The 20,243-nt window shown below is 40.2% G+C and overlaps 1 protein-coding gene, 1 long non-coding RNA gene and 1 pseudogene across 9 annotated transcripts in view; 2 read left to right on the forward strand and 1 right to left on the reverse strand.

The window, feature by feature from the left end:
• The window catches only part of LOC131907351 (uncharacterized), a 48,069-nt gene extending 43,792 nt beyond the window's left edge, over nucleotides 1–4,277 (forward strand). Inside the window, exon 5 of the long non-coding RNA XR_009378380.1 lies at nucleotides 3,737–4,277. This is a non-coding gene — a long non-coding RNA (uncharacterized LOC131907351). The remainder of the gene's footprint in view (nucleotides 1–3,736) is intronic.
• Erc1 (ELKS/RAB6-interacting/CAST family member 1) overlaps nucleotides 1–20,243 on the reverse strand; it is a 337,373-nt gene that overhangs the window by 292,641 nt on the left and 24,489 nt on the right. For all 8 annotated transcript variants that reach the window (XM_059258486.1, XM_059258485.1, XM_059258483.1 and 5 more), the window contains exon 2: nucleotides 16,473–17,293. In XM_059258486.1, the coding sequence (XP_059114469.1) occupies nucleotides 16,473–17,141 (669 nt within the window). In that variant the 5' untranslated portion in view covers nucleotides 17,142–17,293. The remainder of the gene's footprint in view (nucleotides 1–16,472; nucleotides 17,294–20,243) is intronic.
• Nucleotides 10,590–11,401, forward strand: LOC131905570 (caspase-6-like; annotated as a pseudogene).

Below are 20,243 nucleotides of genomic sequence, written 5' to 3' on the forward strand. Positions count from 1 at the left end.
CAAAACCTATTCGGTCTGTTGCACAGACTCACTTGTGTTCACTACTGTACTAGCTCCCTTGTGCAGATCCCGTTTCTTCTGTTGCAAGCATTTCTCCCTCTGTGGGCACTGATTCACATTCCTACATAACACTGTGAAATTCACTACTTACAGTGAATCTGGGGTCAATAATAGGACTGTCTTGTTGAAGGGACTGTTCTGAACAAATAAATATACTAACCAAATTAAAGTTTTTAATTAATCAATAAACCAGTAAATAATTAAATATGTAAAAAAATTAAGAGAAGTAGAGATTTCTTTGATAGTGCTATCTAAATATCCAGTTACTGGTAACCTAATTTTTCTTCCTTCTGACTTGGCACACAAAGCATACATATTCTATGAAAACAAGAATTCTTAAAAAGAATCACATTTAAAATTTTTATTTTTTGGTCACTTCTGTATGTATTTCATTTTTGTTTTGTTTTGTTTTGTTAAAACAGTGTATCTCTGTTTAACCCTGGAGTGGCTCTGCCCATCCTAGAACTCACTACGCAGACCAGGCTGGCCTTGAACTCACAAAGATCCACCTGCCTCTGGCTCCGCAGTGCTGGGTTCAAAGGCATGTGCCACCACTCCTGGCTTCTGTATGTATTTCAATAAATGTTTTTAGTTTAAGTTGATGACTCAAGAGGTATATCTATACTCCTTTAAAACAATATATGTTAATTTATGAGGAGGATGAAGAACAGAAGTTACCTTCCCCAAAATTGATAGTTAATGTATTATCCTAATGATATAAAAACTGAAGTCTTTCATGGTTCAGAAATTATATACTTATTGTTCAAAGGTTCAGTAAGTAGAATATCACCAAGTACAACAGCTCAATCAACAAACCTCTGGAGAAAACCCATGGAATCAAACAAAAATAAACGAATGTTCACACATCATGAGGTAATGAATGTTGAATTCGCTTCTTCAAGGATAACTGTGAGCAACCACAATATACAGATACTTTCCTCTTTCTTCTTTTTCTAAAACAGTTAGTGTGGAAGTGAAGAAATGTTAGGTGTCGTGAGACTACACAGCACTGTGGAGGCACAGATCCTGGGCTAGAATTCTGTCTCTGCCACTTGTCGGTGTCGCCTTGGACAGTCCACTCTCTCTTAGCCTCAGCTGCCAGATCAATAAATTAACAGTAGACACTACCTATCTCATACAGAGCACATAAAACAGGGCCTGTTTCTTTGTGAACACTACACAGCTTATTAATCCTATTGTCTACACCATGTCAATAAGCATGCTCTGTAAAGGTCACGTGCACACTACCAGCTTCCTGTAAAAGCACAGACAATGCATGAATAAGCACAACTGTTATAATAAAGTTTTGGAGACACTGAATTTTCATACAATATTTGTGTCACAAATTTGATTTTTCAGCCAATTAAACATAAAACCAATTCTTAGTTTGCAGGAAGTACAAATCCTGCCCCCCCCGGGGGGGGGGGGGCAGCAATGAGTATAATCTGATGGATTCCTAGTGCATATCCATGCTTCTCAAAGCTAGTCCACAGCCAAATTCCCATCAAGCCATCAGAAAATTGCCACTGTAATTTTAATTGCATTCATTTAGTATGTGTATGAGAGAAAGGGAGGGGGCAGGAAGAGAGAGGGACAAGGAGAGGGCGACGTAGAGAGAATCAAGCAGTTCATTCATGGCACACCATCCATTTTGGAGTCAGAGGAAATCTTGTAGGAGTCAGTTCTTATCCTTTCACCATTTTACCACAGAGGCCACAGGGATGGACTTGAGTTACCAAACTTTGCAGCAAGTCCTTTTACTCACTGAGCCACATATCTCCTTTATTCGATTCTAATTCTTTTGATGTTTCTATCTTTTCTTTCATAAAGTAACAGTAATAGTAAATGTTATTTTTATTTGACAAACTCAGGCCAGTCTTATCATTATTCTCTATTTCTTCCTATTTTTTAAATTTTTATTGGTGTGCATAACTAAATCTGGAACCAGAGAAAGGGGCTTGTCAGGTAAGGGTGCTTACCACCAAACTTGGTGATCTGAGTTTGAGTCCTATAACCTTCATGGTAGAAGGAGTCCTATAATCCTCAAGGACTTGCTGCAAAGTTTGGTAACTCAAGTCCATCCCTGTGGCCTCTGTGGTAAAATGGTGAAAGGATAAGAACTGATTCCTACAAGATTTCCTCTGACTCCAAAATGGATGGTGTGCCATGAATGAACTGCTTGATTCTCTCTACGTCTCCCCCAAGGTGTCCTCTGACTTCCACGTGCACATCGTGCACACCATGGCATATATGTACATAACAAGAGGATATACAAGTGTGTATTTTTAAAGATGTTCCATCAAGTCTGGGAATTGTTAATCTAATGCTCTCTGCCTGATTAAAACAAGTAAAGTGGGGCTGGAGTGATGGCTCAGCAATTAAGAGCACATATGGTTCTTCCAGAGGACCAGTTAAATATCTAAATCAGGTGTTTCACAACCTCCTGTAACTCCAACTCCTCTGGCCTCTGGGGACTCCAGGACTAATGTGCACATACCTACACACAGACACATAGATAGACACACACACACACACACACACACACACACACACACACACACACACATCTTTAAAAAAGAAAAAGCACTGACATGTGACAATGACCCCTGCTGACAGAGAACAACTACTTAAACTCCTCAAATAACATTTCAAACATCTCAACAGATCCCTATCCTATCAACTCCTTCTCTCAATGTGAACCCTCTGCAGTGAGGGATCCTATCATACTCCTAATTCTATTCTTGGAATTTCATCTTCAATTAAAATATGGATGACTCTTAATGTGATCTCTGCACTTAATGAGTACTTTTTAAAACTTCTTAATAAACCTGTGTGCATAAGACAAAGTCTGTGCAAGACTTAGTGACCCCACCTATAATCTCTTCTAGCTTTCCAATCCCCTGGCACCTCCCCATCAGGGCCATGTCACTGAAGAATGAACTGCTGGTCCAGGTCAATCAGAAGCAACCCACTAGAAGTTCACAAACTCTCTCTGATGTCTTGCTGACAAATATTTTAATTTTTTAAATTTATTTTTATTAATTTTTTGTGTATGGGTATTCTGATTACATGATTTTATACACACACACACACACACACACACACACACACACACACACACACACCACATGTGTGCTGAGTACCTATGTAGGCCAGACAAGGGTATTGTATCCCTTGGAACTAGAGTTAGGGATGGTTGTGAGCCACTATGTGGGTGCTGGGAGCAGAACCCAGGGCCTATGCGAGAGCAACAAGTGCTCTTAACCACACTGGGTCATCTCTCTAGCCCCAATAAATATTTTAAACACACACCAACATTTCACTCTGTTGTGCTTAAATGAAAACATCAAAATCACACTTTAGTTGGCTTTATAAACAGAGAAACATCTGTTGCTAACCAGAAGTGAGACCTAAAAAAAAAAATCCAGATGTCCCTCTGTTGATTTTCAGTTCCTTCATCTATAAATGAAGATAGTATCACTTACCTACAGGACTACTGTGAAGATTAGAAATAATATACCCACTCAACAAGAGGAATCTATGCCTAGTACTAGAAACCTATCCAACCACCCAGAGCTAGTAAGGTCATGGATCTTAGAAGAGAATCTACAACTACCATTTTATTAAGATAGCAAATTACTAGTTACATTTTAAATATTTAACCTTATACCCACAGGTAAGTGTGGTTCTCACCCCTCATCACAGAAGCTTATCTTTGCAACAGACAAGACTATTACAGCAAACCACAACCAATCCAAAATGAACAGAATATGAGATCCTGTGGTGTCCTGTCCCAGCTGCTCTATCTACAACACAATTCCTGCATCTAAGGCTCTGGGATCATGGAGGAAGTGGGAACAGAAAAACTCTAAAAGAGAGACAAGCAGGAAGTTTGCTGTGAGGCTGTATCACCTCGAAATGTCAGAGCCTACATACATTAAGTCTCATCAATATGGCTACCTAAATAAGATCTGAACAATGACAACACCAATGAGCATGCTAACATCAAAGAGGGAAAGCTTTTGGGGTCTCAATCCTTAACAGAGCACTACAGACAACGGGGAATGCAGAGAATAGAAGAAATGGTCTTCATCAGGGAAGGGCCCTCCGACGGGTAATCTAATATCAAGTGGTCAGCTCTGAGATCATAAACATACAGGTAACATTATATGCACTGAGCAGGCTGCATATAGGGAGAACTAAAGAAAGAGCCATGATTTGAGAGAGAGCAAGGGGAGGGTGTATGGGAGGGGTTGGAGGGAAGGAAAGGGGGAAATGCAATTATACAATTTCAAAAAATTTAAAGAATGTAAATAAAAGCATCTAGAGAGGCAGGAGTCACCTGGTAATGTGCCTGTCAAGCAAGCACCAGATCCTGAGTTTGAATTCCCAAGCACTCATAAAAAGCTGGGCACAGGACGGGGGTTTGTAGGCAGACAAGTGGATCCCTGGAGCTTATTGGCCAGAGAGGCTACCTGAATAGATGAACTAGGTCCAATGACACACCCTACTGCAATCAAATAAGGTGAAGGGACAGAGAGATGGCTCAGCAGAGAAGGGCATGTGCCACCAAACCTAAGTTCATTCCTCAGAACCCACATGGTAGAAAGAGAGAACTAATTCCTACAAGTTATCCTCTGGCTACCACGCATGCACTGTGTCATATGCCAACCACCCCCCAATAAATAAATAAATAAATAAATAAATAAATAAATAAATAAATACTTAAAAATGAAGTGGAAAACAATTGACAAAGACACCCAATTGTAGCAGGAATCTTAATTAATTTTAATCTTTTATTAATAAGACCTTCTAAGATTCCTGCTGCATCTGGCGCCCAACGTTCGTGGTACGAATTCACGAAAAAGCCTTTTGCCTGTGGCCTTGTGGGCCCCTGCTCAGGCCCGAGCTACACTTGGCCAGTTGTGGTGGCTCAGACCAGTAGGATTTACTGAAGGAGACAAAGGTAGGAGGATCCCGAGTTTGAGACTAACCTAGGAGGCTTGCTAAGGAGAAGTTTCAGCTCAGGGCCGAGCCACAAACAGTGGTGGGACCATGGAGGCAGGGGCTGCTACTCAGAGTTGCTGGCTCCTTCTCATCTTACTGGTGACTGCGGTGATGCTGCTACCTGGGACAAAGGGTTTACTGCTGCTTGTTCAGAGAAAAATTGCCAGGACCATCATGTTACAAGAAAATATTGGCAAAGGTCAGTTTGGAAAAGTTTGGCGAGACAAATGGTGGGGAGAAATTGCTGTGAAGATTTTCTCTTCTAGGGAAGAATGTTCATGGTTCCAAGAGACAGACATTTATCAGACTGTGATTGCTCCAAACCACAGAGGAGGCACACACACACAAAAAAAAATCTGCAGGGAACCATGACCACGCCTAACAGCGACTTTGGAATCTTCAAAAGGATGACAGGATTCCACAATGATGATTCCACATGGACTATGGTAAAACCATTAAGCTGATTAACACCATGGAAAGATCGACTCTGGACTACAAACTGCTCAGGACAATTTCAAGATGGTTAGCTGAGATGATCCAGCCTGACAGACTACTTGAACAAGACTTGAAACAAGCCCTGCACTTTCTCATTATGCAGTGATTGGACAAATGATACAGGACTTGACAACCCAAAAATTTTCTTTTCAGGATCCCCTAAAGATGTCTTCACTCATAGAAAGCAGGAAGTAATTTTAAAAAAACGACGCCCACATTCCCAAGAGGTGGGATGGAAGGTTTTTGGTCGTTTAATGAGTTTTGGATATTGTCATTATTTATGATGGTTGGTTACAAGTTGTTAATTGTTAATGGTCAAGAAAAAAGCTTAACAAGGAGATTAGATTCAGAGTTTTTGTTTGAAAAAAAAGAAAAAGAAAAAGGAGAATATAGATATGAGATAGATCATCGAATCTACTCTAAGAAAAAAGATAAAGAAATAGGATAAATGGGTAGATCACTGAATCTACACTGAAAAGGGGAAGATGTAAAAATGACAAAAGGTAGATTATTGAAACTTTTGTGAAAATATGAATATGGTAAGATAAAAAGGTTAATTTTTGAATCTACTTTTAAAAAGGAACTACTGGTTTTACATAGGATACGTAATGAAAATTTTTTTGTCTGAGTTTATCAAATGTTACTGGACTGGACATTGTTATATATTAATGGAGTTTTTTGTCTGAATCTGTCAAATGTTAGTGGACTAGACATTGTTAATGTAATTTTTGACTGTATATATTATATATACTTATTGGATATAATTTTTCTTGTATTAGTTATAAGCTTTTTTAAATTTTAGACAAAAAAAGGGGGAAATGTGGTGGTATTATGTTCCCCAAAATATCATGCACACTAATAAACTTATCTGGGGTCAGAGAACAGGACAGCCACAATATTAAACATAGAGGATAGGCAGTGAGTGGTAGCACACGCCTTTAATCCTAGCATTCCAGAGGCAGAAATCCCTCTGGATCTCTGTGAGTTCAAGGCCACTTTGGAAACAGCCAGGCATGGTGACACACACCTTTAATCCCAAGAAATGAGCCTTTAATCCCAGGGAGTGATGGCAGATAGCAAAAAGGTATATAAGGCATGAAGACCAGGAACTAGAAGCTTTTGGCTGGTTAAGCTTTTAGGCTCTGAGCAACAGTTCAGCTGAGACCCATTCTGGATGAGGACTGAGAGGCTTCCAGTCTGAGGAAACAGGATCAGCTGAGGAACTGGCGAGGTGAGGTGGCTGTGGCTTGTTCTGCTTCTCTGATCTTCCAGATAAGTTTATTAGCGTGCACAATATTTTGGGTAACACCATACCACCACACCCAATGTCAATCTTTCATCTCTACATAAAAGCCACACACATGTGCAAGTCCACATGAACACATCCATACACCACACACACACCAAAACAAAAAGTATTTACTGTGGTATCCACAAGTGCTCTGTAACAGTGATTAGTAGCATCTAAAATACTTATTAACATTCAGACACATATTTGGCAACAGTACCATTACAAGAACATTTTCATGGACAGAACTATTGCAGAATACATAAAAATCAAGGTGTGTCACATGTAATGCCAGTTTTAATGTAAATGAAACAAATAATTAGAATGTGAACATAGTTTGCTTTTCAGTGGTATGCATTTATAAGAAGTTTCAGCAAAATTTTTTGTTAAAAGTTTAAAAAAAGTGGAAAATCAAATAGTTTAAAATGGCAGAGTGAGTAAATGTAAGCACTGAATGCTGACTACACTAAAGAGATCTCCATGGCCTTTAGGAGGTTAAGTTTTCTTCACACAAGAACACAGAGTTAAAATTACTGGCAGTATTTTGTTCCTAAATAAGCAGCCAGAAACTCCTTACTACAGGAGTAGAGAGACAGTAGAACATGACACACACTCAGGGCAGGGGAAAAAATTCAAGCAGTATTACATTCCTTTTGGGAAAGCATTTTATAATTCACAGATGAGTCATTATGGAAATAAAAATGTTAAATAATGAACATCACTGTAACTGAAAACCCTGCAAACTAATTACCCTACTCAAAGTTCCTGGTAACTCCTTCAGGAATATTAAGGCTGATTTGCTATCCATGTTAGTTATCTACAATGTTTATTACACATTGTGACCCACTTTCTTAAAGGCCTTACATGTCCCAAGCGATTGATGGCCTTCTTGTAGTAGCAGACTATAATGTACATTTATACTTGAAAAATACATAAAATTTATATTCATGTAATATTTAACTTTTCAATCAACTAAACATTTATTGCATATTTATGTCAGACAGTCTTGCCCATGCTTTTTTGTTTTGTTTTCTGAGACAGGGTCTCACTATGTAGACCAGACTGGCCTCCAACTCAGAAACCCACCTGTCTCTGCCTCCCAAGTGGGGGGATTAAAAGCACACAACACTACACCCAGCCTCTTATCCACAATTTTACACATACTATTTCCTTTAATCTCGCTTAAACATTGCAACAATTAAAAGTTTATTGTCCTCGCCAGGTGGTGGTGGCACACGCCTTTAATCCCAGCACTCGGGAGGCAGAGCCAGGCGGATCTCTGTGAGTTCCAGGCCAGCCTGGGCTACAGAGCGAGTCCCAGGCCAGCCAGACTACACAGAGACCCTGTCTCAGAAGACAAACCCACCACCCCTCAACTATCCGAAGCCACTGTCTTTTCTGATTCCCTGTCTGTGTGAGGTCTAATTTTCTTCATCTACTTCAAGACAAACTGCCAGACACTGAAGAAATAAACATGAGCTATCAGACACAAGTGTGAACATTTAAAAAAATGTTAGTTACATTTTTAAAATGTTACTTATACTAACATTTAAAGGTGTAATTATTCTTTTTTTATAAAACATTTTATGATTTCCCACTTAGCATAACAAAAATGGTGTATGACTGACAACAGTTTGTCTGTTTTGGTTTTTTTTTTTTTGTTTTTTGACTGCTGTGGGATGTTCTGTATGGCAAATGTGTTGCTAATTAGTCAATAAATAAAACACTGATTGGCCATTGGCTAGGCAGGAAGTGTAGGCGGGACAAAAAGGAGAATAAAGCTGGGAAGTGTAAGGCTGAGTCAGAGAGACACTGCCAGCCGCCACGATGACAAACAGCATGTGAAGATGCCGGTAAGCCACGAGCCACGTGGCAAGGTATAGATTGATATGATAGAAATGGATTAATTTAAGCTGTAAAAACAGTTAGCAAGAATCCTGCCATGGCCATACAGTTTGTAACCAATATAAGTCTCTGTGTTTACTTGGTCTGGTCTGAGAGGCTGTGGGACTGGCAGGTGAGAGAGATTTGTCCTGACTGTGGGCCAGGCAGGAAAACTCAAGCTACACTTGGGTTTTTTTTTTTGACAGGGTTTCTATCTTAACAGCTCTGGCTGATTTGAAACTCGCCACTACACTCAGTTTAAAGAAAAATTTTCAATGAACATTACTGCAAATAACAAAGATAAGTGGAAGTATTTAATCTGTATTAAGGATTAACTTCCCAATTTCAGACAGAAAAAAAAAAAGAGTATTTTTAGAGATGCACACGGCAGCATAAAATTGGTTCATAAGAACATTTCTAATTTTGTCTGTAGAGGAAGAACAGAACATTTCCAATACAAAACTGTTTCTTCAATGAAAGCACATTTTCTGCAATATTTCTTGTTTTCAGAAATTTCCTCCTAGTTCATCATACAAACTCCAATGTACTTGTTAACTAGAATGGAAAACTAGGAGAGATCACCACAGACACACAGACTTAACATTTTTTAGTGCACAGTGATTTTCAGAAAGTTTAGAGACTGTCAAATTATCTGCCCTCAAAGAAAAATACCATAATTTATTGAACCAAAACAGAAAAACTATCTGGATGAAAAAAATCCATGTAAAGCTCTGCCATCTAACAGTTTCTCCCTTCCTGGCACTGCTCTGGTAAACAAGCATACACCAGCCTCTACTTCTGAACTTCTAGTAAATCCCCCAACATTAACATGCACATATTATAATATTCACATCCAAGTACCTGAAGTCACACCCATTGGTCACATTATGACCTATATGCAAATACTGAACTAAATTCTAATCCAGTAATGACACAAACACGTGCCTCTTGCTATCAGTCTTTGTCCGAGTCATTCTTCAGAACCATCTCACAAACGTTCACCTCCTCTCCCCAGACGTCCCTTCATCTTCCCTCCTGTCACCTCTGCTGCTCTAGAACAGCATGTATGTCAGTCACCCCGTTGTCCAACAACTCCCTAGGCCAAATTACTACCAGCGTCTTCAAATTCTTCTTCCAAACAAAGAAATAATATTTCAAAGGGTAAACTCAATTATATCTCAATAAAGCTGGGGGGTAGAGGGGGAGCAAGGTGACTCAACAAGTGAAGGCAGCTGCCACAAAACGTGCTCACCTAGGCTGAATTCCTAAGACCCAGATGGGAGAAAGAAGAGTGCGGAGGCCCACAGAGCCTCCCTAGTAAGCCCTTACTCAAAGTCCGAGAATCTGAGCTTGCTTTACCCCGCAGGGCTGCATAAGGGTTGACTTGGCCACAGGCGTGGTTACCAGGTGTTTTGAAGGGTCTACACTTGGCTGAACGTTGTGCTTTGATGTTGAAAGGGAGAGGTCTTTTGCCTCTCCCCTTGGCAGTGTATAAAAAGCCCTTTAGAATAAACCTTGAGGCGACTGGGTTTGACGCAGGAGGGCCCTCCAGAAGCTATCCTGTGTCTCTGTCTTTCTTATCGACCCTTTCTATCTTTCTATCTATCATTTTCTCATTCCTCTCTCCTCCCTACAAGAACCATTTGACAGGTCAGAGGTGGACTCCAGCAGACTCCCACATAAGAGAACCAATTCCTTCAAGTGTCCTCTGCCTTTTACACACATGTTGTGGCATGTGTGTGCCCATATACACACAAATACACATGCACAAAGAAAATAGTAAAATTAAAATTTTAATGTTAAAAAGGTTTTAAGAGGAGGTAGGGAGGAAAGAAAAGAGGTAAGTGGGTATAGGATGAGGCAAACTTCTATTTATCCACAAGTATCCTTTTATTTTACTCACGCTTAATAACAGAAGGACTTAAAGAATGTAGACAGCTGTCAAAGAGCTATCTGGCCACCACTGGCCATGAGCTGATTCCTCTATCAAATAGATAACGCTTTTTAAGAAAATACATTCCAGAGACTGCCCACAGGTGAGAGTAAAACATGACAGGAACAGATGCCTCTACAAAGGTGAAATGTCCGATCTGGCAGAACAGTACAGATGGACTACAAGAGGTGAAGAACTGCACTAATCTTCAATCAGAAGAGGTTCTTCTGGCACTTGACACTCTGAGAGGCAGGGCACCAATGCACACACACCAACGCAACCTGACTCAAACGTTCTCAGATCTAGGATTTGAAGTGAAATGCTTTAATGATCCCAAAGCACTATTGCCAAAATCATGAGGTAGATGCTGATGGCTTCCTGTGTCTTTCTGAGTCATGGCGGAGGCAACCAACCATATTTACGCATGTGACGCCAAAACTGAAATTCAAACATTGACTAGTTTGTTCAAAGGAGACCAGTGCAGAGCCTGGTTGGAGAAGCCAGGACGATGTGCCCAGTGGTTCCTCCAGACGTGGTGGGTCATCAGAAAGACAGGCTGGACAACAGGGTAGCACGGGTATGCTGCTGCTTCAGTGTACATGCCCCTGCTGGGGCAGACTTCCTCACAGTGTTACTCTGTTGCAGAAGGGTATTTCTCTCACCTAGAAACTGTGAATGGCACCTGGTACACTCAGGATTTGTGTTAGATGCTGACTAGGACAGCAGCTCCTTAGAGTTCATTTCAAGGTGCGGCTCACACTGGTGCTCAGTGCTGCATGGACTTCTGCAAGGACCCAGGTACAACCGGCTTTGCCTCAATGCTAACAAGCTGCATTTCTGTTCCTAATCTAGTAAGTAAAGCCATCTGTCTTATCTACATATATTTCACACATATTTCCCTTGTATACAGCTGTCAGTCCATTGAAGCCTTTGGTCTATCAATGTAAAATTCTTTTTTTTTTTTTGTTTTTTTTTTTTGTTTTTGTTTTTTTTTTGAGACAGGGTTTCTCTGTGTAGCTTTGGAGCTTGTCCTTGATCTCATTCTATAGCCTAGGCTGGCCTCAAACTCACAGAGATCTACCTACCTCTGCATCCCGAGTGCTGGGTCTAAAGGCGTGCGCCACCACTGCCTGGCTGTAAAATGTCTTAAGGTTTAAAATGTCATAGAAGCGCCGGGCAGTGGTGTTCTAGGCTGGCCTCGAACTCAGATCTGCCTGCCTCTGCCTCCCCAGTGCTGGGATTAAAGGTGTGTGCCACCACTGCCCAGCTAAGACTTTTCTTGAAAGAAAATACATTCCTCCAAGGACTCAAAATCTAAAACCCAAATATTTGCACTAATTTACCTAGTGTTAGAGCTAAAAATAAACAATAAAAATACCACGAAAGAAAAGAACAATTTCTCTTCAGCCACTGTTTATGTAAACCACAGTTTGTAGAGACCTCCAACACACCTATGGACACACACACAGCACCCATAAAGGGATGTCAGGTTCCAGGCACAGGATCACTTTGAAAAGTAAAATGAAACTATGACTTCCCTGATCAACATTACTACAACTGGAGCCACAAGATGGTTCAGCAAATAAGAACACTTGCCAACAAGACTGATAACCTGGGGAACAGAGAGATGGTTCAGTGGTTAAGAGCACTTGTTGCTCTTGCAAAGGACCAAGATTCCATTCCCAGCACCCATAAAGATGGCTCAAAACATCTTTAACTCCAGTTCCCGGGAATCCAAAGACCTCTTCTGGTACCAGGCACACTTGTGGTGCGTGCGTGCGTGCGTGCGTGCGTGCGTGCGTGCGTGCGTGCGTAAAACATCCATACACACAAAATAAAGAAATCGTAAAAAAAAAAAAAAAAAGGCAACTTGAATTTAGTCCCTGGAACTCACAGAACAGACGGAGACTACTATAGCTAGGGCTGCAGAAGGTTCAGAGATAAAGTGCTTGCTTACCAAGCCAAAGGCTGGCACCCTGATCCTGAGTACTACAAAACTAAAGATTACTCTGACTAATGACTAAACGCATTTCCTGATTCTTTTGCCAAAAGAGAATAAAAAGTGAGTCTTCCAAATCATACTTAAGCTGCTGTTTTGAAAACTTATGATAAATTAGCAAATCCTTAAAAACAAATTCTGTTGTGCTGTAATGAAACCAGAAGTGGGTTATAACTCAGTGGTACAGCACCCGTCCAACACAAACAAGGCCCTGGTACTCAATGCCCAGTAGAAAAATCAAAAGCCAGTGTAGTAAGGCCCAGTCTCAGAAAACTAAAGAACAAAAATTAAATTTTAAATTACACCATGGAATTGAAGAGGAGAAAGAACAGACTAAGAAACTTCAATTCTTTGGAAAATATCCTTAAATATGTAAACCATATCAGATATTTTTGCAACTTTTTTGAGTCACTAAATATTTTTCCCAGTTATCCTGCTACATTCCAGGTAAGCAAATATAACTCTACAAGAAGAAATGTCTCATAGTCGTTTACATATTTCCATGCATGCAAAGGTCTAATAAATAAAATTAAAATCCTAGGCTAGGGGTATAGTGATGGTAGAACATTTGTTTATCATGTAGAAGACCTTGGATTCAATCCTCACCACCTCAATAGAAGAAAAGAAGCCTCAAATTCCAAAAAGAATAAATATTCTTTGCAAAAAGAAAACATTAGGGCTATCGAGATGGCTCAGCAGGCAAAAGAATTCATCTCCAGATCCTGAGTGTGCCCATTAGAACCCCGGGAAAGAAGAAAACCAGCTCCCAAGAGCTGTGCTCTGACCTCCATACATGCACCATGGCATATGCATATCTGCACACACATGCACACAAAATTTAAGCAAAAAACAATCAAAAAAATTGCCATCCTACAATATTAAACAGAATATTCTGTTCAAACAAAATTTCAGTGAAAGAACATTAAAGTAATTATTTTGTGTATGTATGCACATGTATGTGCAAATATGTGAGCATGTAAGTATGCAAGCACATATACATGTGTTCATATAGAAGCTAAGGCTTGATGTCAGATGTGTTCCAGAATCACTCTCCAACTTATTTTTTGAGACTGCATCTCTCTTTAAACCTTGAGCTTGTGGATGCCAGCAGACTAGCTGGGCAGCAAGCTGTCTCCTTCTCTGCTGGAATTAAAGGTGCACATCAGCATGTCCATCTGTTACATGGGATATGGGGATCAAACTCAGGTCCTCATACTTGCCTTTTACCAACTGAGTCTTCTCCTCTGCCATCAAATAAGTATCTAACTAAATTCAACACACAGAACTCTTACAAGGCATAATCAAGAAAGAAGTACAAGGTACTGCAGGGATAGTTCAGTGGTTAAGAGCACTGGCTACTCTGCTCTTTTAGAGGTCCTCAGTTTAATTTTCAGCAACCACATGGTGGCTTATAACCATGTCTAATGGGATCTGATGCCCTCTTCTGGTGTGCAGGCATACATGCAGACAAAACATGCATATACATAAATGAACAACCCTTTTAAAAAAGGTGCAATAGTTAATCAACTATTAATAAAATCTAGGCCAGGTGGTGGTGTTGCATGCCTTTAATCCCAGCACTCAGGAAGCAGAGCCAGGTAGATCTCTGTGAGTTCGAGGCCAGCCCCGTCTACAGAACGAGATCCAGGACAGGCATCAGAGCTACACAGAGAAACCCTGTCTCGGAAAAAACTAAATAAATAAATTAAATTAAATCTAAAATGTAATTTATCCAAAAGCTCTCACCAGTTCTGCAATTGCACAAAGCTCACAGGAAGACTTCATTCTCCTCCAGCAAGCTTACACTAAAGTCGCCCTTAGTCATAATTTAGAAGAAAAAGACTTCTCTGTCAAAATATATATGGATATACATAGATATACAACAGGTGTGCTCGTGCATGCGCACAACATACACACACACACTCATTCCTAATTCTGCAATCACCAGGTATCTGAAAGTAAAGTAACAAAAGGAGTCTGAGATATAAAAACATCTGAGAATTTTTATTTTAGAAACAAGCTTCTATGAGAATGCCATAATAATGAACCAGGCACACCAAGCAATCCTAAGCAAATATGTTTTTATACTGATAGGATTCTGGACCCAGCTCAATCAGATCAAACATTTAAAATGAACCAAAATCCCCAACCTCAAACTGAAATACAGAAATGTATTTAATTGCTATAAAATCTAATAAAGCAATCTTCTTTACAAATGAAAGATGTCTGGCCTCTGGGAGCCATGAAGAGGATAATGGATGCACTATTTAATTAGGGGCCACTGCTAGCCGACTATAATCTATTAATTAGCATTCTCAGTCTCTGTATCTCACTGTACTGTCTTTAAAATTGCACCCTTTGTTTTTTGGACCAAAGTTACACAATTTTAGAACTCTGTGGTAATTACAGTGGTGCAGAAAGAATGTCTCTGCCAGCGCTGGTGTGCACTAGTGTTTAATTAGGGCACAGGGTGGACCCAGATACGGCGCTGCTCACCCTCTTCAGCACATAATGGTTTTCTTGGCATGAAAAACCTGTGGACCGTTTCTTTTCCAGAAAACTGGTAAGTACCCATAATTGTCTTCTCAAAAGATTAAATATTTTACCTTTAAATGTAGCATAATTAGAGAAAGGATACTGCACTCAATTTCTCTCCCAACTCCCATACTTTCTAAAACATAGACATAAGAAAATATTTATTTCAAAATCAAAAAATATGCCAATTACTTTTATCCTCAATAAAATAGACATTTCCAAGTCACTTGACAATAAAACTACCTTATTGGACGTGATATTTTCAGCAAGGCACACTGATGAGTAGGTAATTCAATAGTATCTTTGGTTAACACCAAATCTGCTTTAAATTTATGTCTTGAGAGACAAAGAACCTACTCTTGAAGAGATCATCTTAGGCTGGTGGTGAGACAAGCTAATATAAATCTAAACATTTAGGAGTAGAGGCAGAAGAGCTCCACACCAGCCTAAGCTACATACTGAAGTCGGGGGGGGGGGGGGGGGGGGGGGGGGGGGGGGCGCCTCTGGATTGACTTACAGTTTTAAAACATACTGAACCTTTTATTTACTCACTTTGGTGAACCAATGAATTTTTTTTTAGTAAGGTTACTTTTACAAGAATATGTGTGATGGGTTACTGACAAGGGCAGAGATGACTCAAATGTAACTGTGTCACCAAAAAGTCCCTGGAGCACTCAGAACAATCTAAGGCAGCAAGTCAGGTCCAAGAATCTGCTACCATATGCTAGGAAACTGCTCTTCCACTGAACTATGTCTGCAGTCCTGTTTGTTTGCTTTTAATTTTGAGACAAAGTCTCAATATATAACCCCAAGTTAGCCCTGAACTCACTATGTAGCCAAGGCAGTACTCAAAACATTTTAAGATTTTTGTTTGTTTGTTTGTTTGTTTTGAGACAGGGTTTCTGTGTGTAGCCCTGCCTGTCCTGGAATTCACTTTGTAGGCTGATCTCAAACTCACAGAGATCCACCTGCCTCTGCCTCCTGAGTGCTGGGACTGAAGGCATATGGCACCACCACCACCTGGTTTAAGATTTTCTGTTTGTTTTAATTTATGTGTGTGCGTGTTTTGCTTGAACACACCTGTAGACCATGTATAGGACCAAATCTGAAAAGACTAAGAAAGTAGAAACAGAATTCTAAAGTAAAAAGGATAAATAAAAAATAAAGGAACAAAGATGGGGGAAATCTAAGACAACACAGAAAAGGAATGCCTCCTTTTACCTATATACATGGGTTCCGCCCATAAAGATAAATATACAAATGAAACTAACCTGGTTTTCTTCCTGCACAACTCGGTACTGCTCCTTCCAAATGGTGATTTTGGAAGCTTCATCTTTTCTCAAGGCTCTCTCTTTCTTCAGCTCTGGGCTCCAGAAGGTCTTGATGCTATTCATCGAAGAACTTAATTTGCTTTCCTTTACTTCCACATCCTTCCTCAAAAGATCATTTTCTCTTAATACTTCCTTCAGCTGTGTCTGCAGATCCATGATGGTGTTATCTCTTGCCTGACGAAGAGAGTGAGGTACAGTGGATGCCATACTAACAGGAGGGAGGTGATGTTCTCCAAATGCTATGGTATCGCTAGCAACCCCGCTGCTTGCTATATTGGGGCTACTACCCATAGCAGTCATCCTAACACCGTAAGGCAGGCGTCCCCCAGAACGGCCAAGTGTCATAGTGCTTTTAGGTGTTTCTGAACCCACGTTTTCATGGTCACTTAGGTACATAGGGCCAGATGTAGCATAGGCAGCATTTAAGGACTGTATATTCTCCATTGAAAGGGTTTTCCCACTACCACCTCCAACACTGTTTCCAGAACTCCCTCCTGTACTATTTGTTCGCCGATGACCTAAGCGAGGGGACCGTGGAAGCCTAGGTGATCGCCCAGGACTCTGGCTGCTTGGTTCCACTTTCCCTACTGATCGAGCACTTCCATACATGGTTGCAGGGTCAACTCCGGCGCCAGAAATGGTGTAAAGCAGAAAACAACACAATTCCGTGAGGTTTCTCTATGGCTATAAAGTCAGCTTAAGGCCATCAGAAATAGCAGGTCACCAGCTGTCCAATCTCGAAGAAATATCTTATGCCATATCTGTAATGAAAAGATCACACATTAAATCCCCAATAATAAATATTTCCCTTTTCAGAAATGTTCTATTACCTTTATTTGGGGAAGAACCTCCTTTCATTGAGCATTCTCACGGCTTTAAAATCAGATAACCCATAATGTTATGTTTTTCTAACTGAAAAAGGGAGAATATCAACTGATAATTACAAAGTGACACATCTGAATAAGAGAACTCAGACTATTATTCACATAAGATCAATGTATAAATATCAATACTTGGATACATTATCAGAACTAATAAAAGAACTTAATATATTAGTCAGACATAAGATCAATATATACATATTAATACTTCAACACGTTATCAGAACTAATAACAGCTAAATATACTAGAGTCCAATACAAGATTAATATTTAAGTACCAATACTTTCATGTACACTGGGAATAACCATTAGAAACTAGCTTTTACAGTTAGGAAGATGGATCAGTGGGTAAAGTGCTCACCATGCAAAGATAAGAACCTGGGGTCATATCCCCAGAACCCAGTGAGCTATATGCAATAGCATTTATCTGAAATCCCACTGCTCCTATGGTGAGATGGGAGACAGAGAAAGGAAAATTCCCACAAGTTCAGGGGCCAGCTAAAGAACAAGACAACTTGTTTCAAAAAAGGTGAAAGCCAGGATCAACACCTGAACTTGACCACCACCACCACTCAAACACGTATCACACACACAGGGGGAGGGAGGGTACAGAGAGACAGAGAAGAAAATGAGCTTTTAATTTAAAAATAAAGAAACTCAGGCTGGAGCTATAGCTCAGTTGGAAACAAGACTTGCCCAGCATTAACAAAGCTCTGGGTTTGGGCCCTAGCACTGCATAAAATAGATGTTGTACACAAAACATGCAAATCACTGCAGCACAGAGGTAGAAACAGCAGGGTCAAGGTCATCATCATCTACAAACTCACATATATGAGACCCTGCCTCAAAAGAATAAAACCCTACTAACAGCAACAAACCTATAAAGGACCTTAAACATAACAAAAATCTTCAAGCATTTAAAACTCTACGGGAAGACATGAAATAATACCTCAAGAATAAATAATAAATAAACGAATGAAGGAATGAAGGAATAAATGGTTATCCATGCTACCAGATGAGAGGACAAATGCCATGAAGGGTTAGTTCTTCCCCCAGCTTGTTAGCACAATCCCAGGGACTTTTCACATAACTCAAAACTGCCAGCTCTGAAATTCAAATGGAGGACTCAAAGTACAAGGATAGCCAAACTAGCCAGGCACAGTGGAGCAGAGGAGGCAGAGGCAGGAGAATCACCACAAATTTGAAGTCCATGTGGTCTATAAGCCAAATACCAAGACAGTAGCCAAGGCTACATCTTGAAACCAGTCTCAAAAAAAAAACAAAAGGAGGGCCACAAGATGGCTTCATGGGTAAAGGTGCTTGCCACATGTGGTTTGAATGAGAATGGCCCCCACAGGCTCATAGCTTGAATACTTGGTCCCCATTGGTTTGGAAAGGATTAGGAGGAATGGCCTTCCTTGCTGGAGAAGGTGTGTCACTAGGAACCAGTTTTGAAGTTTCAAAAGACTCAGCCATTTTGAGTTAGCCCTCTGCCTCTCCTGCTCTTGAGTTGAGATGTGCTCTCTCAGCTGCTGCTCCAGCTTCCTCACACCATGTCTTCGCTCCACCATTACAGACTCTTAACCCTCTGGAACTTGAACGTCAATTAAACTCTTTTACAAGATGCCTTGGTGTAATGTTTTGTTACAGCAATAGAAAGTAATACCTAACATAAGCCTGGTGATAGTTCAATCCCCACAACCCACATAAAAGTCAAGGGAGAAAGCCAACTCCACAAAGTTGTCCTCTGACTTCCACATGTGGATGAGGGCATTCATACTCACACACACATACCCACAAAATCATTTTTTTTAAAGGAGGGGCTACAGCAATGGCTCAACAGTTGAGAACACCTTACTACTTTTCAAAGGACCCGGATTTGGTTCCTACCACTCACATGGCAGTTCACAACCATTTGTAACTCTAGCTCCAGGAGATACAATGCCCTCTTTTGACCTCCATGGGCACCAGGGGTGCATGTAGTGTGTATACATGCAGGCAACACATTCGTACACATAAAATAAAAATAAGTAAATCTTGTTCTTAAAGGAAAAAAAATGATGGAACTAGAAAAGTGGCTTAGTGGTTAAGACCATTTCCTGCTCTTCCCTAGAACCTGAGATCAGTTTCTAGCACCCACAAAGGGTGACGCACAAATGCCTGTGACTCCAGCTCCGTGAGATCCAAAGTCTATGGCCTCCATAGGCAGGTATGCATGGACACACAGTCATACAGTCATACAAAGCTTCATATATCAAATATAGTAAAAGCAAATAATTTTAAAACTATTTTTAGAAGACACCACAGTGCAAGATAAAGTACAAGTCTATAATCCTTCATTTATAACATAAAATTCAAAAAGTAATTTTTTAAAGATGTTTAATTATGTATTTGTGTGTGGTTATATACAAGCAACTTCAAGTGCTCTCAGAGGTTGTCAGATAGCTTGGTGCTGGAGTTAGACATGGTTGTAGACCACCTGATATGGATGTCAGGATCTTAACTTGGGGCCTCTGTAATAGTATATAGTCTTATACTACTCTTCCTGAGGACCTGAGTTTGATTCCTAGTATCCACATGAGGCAGTTTACAACTGCCTGTAATCCCATGTCCAGGGGAATCAGACACCTCTGATCTCTGTGGGCACTTGCATTCATGTGTATATAACCACCCTCCACATACACTTAAAATAATAGATAAATCTTTTTTTAAAAGTATGAGCTCTTAGGCATGGAGCTCTCTCTCCAGCCCCCCCCTCCCTTTTTTAAAACTAACTTAGCAGGTAAACCTGTCATGATATAAGGTTACCCAGTGCTTTCATATGTAACGC

The sequence above is a fragment of the Peromyscus eremicus genome, chromosome 3 (assembly GCF_949786415.1).
Source record: "Peromyscus eremicus chromosome 3, PerEre_H2_v1, whole genome shotgun sequence".
Taxonomy (NCBI): domain Eukaryota; kingdom Metazoa; phylum Chordata; class Mammalia; order Rodentia; family Cricetidae; genus Peromyscus; species Peromyscus eremicus.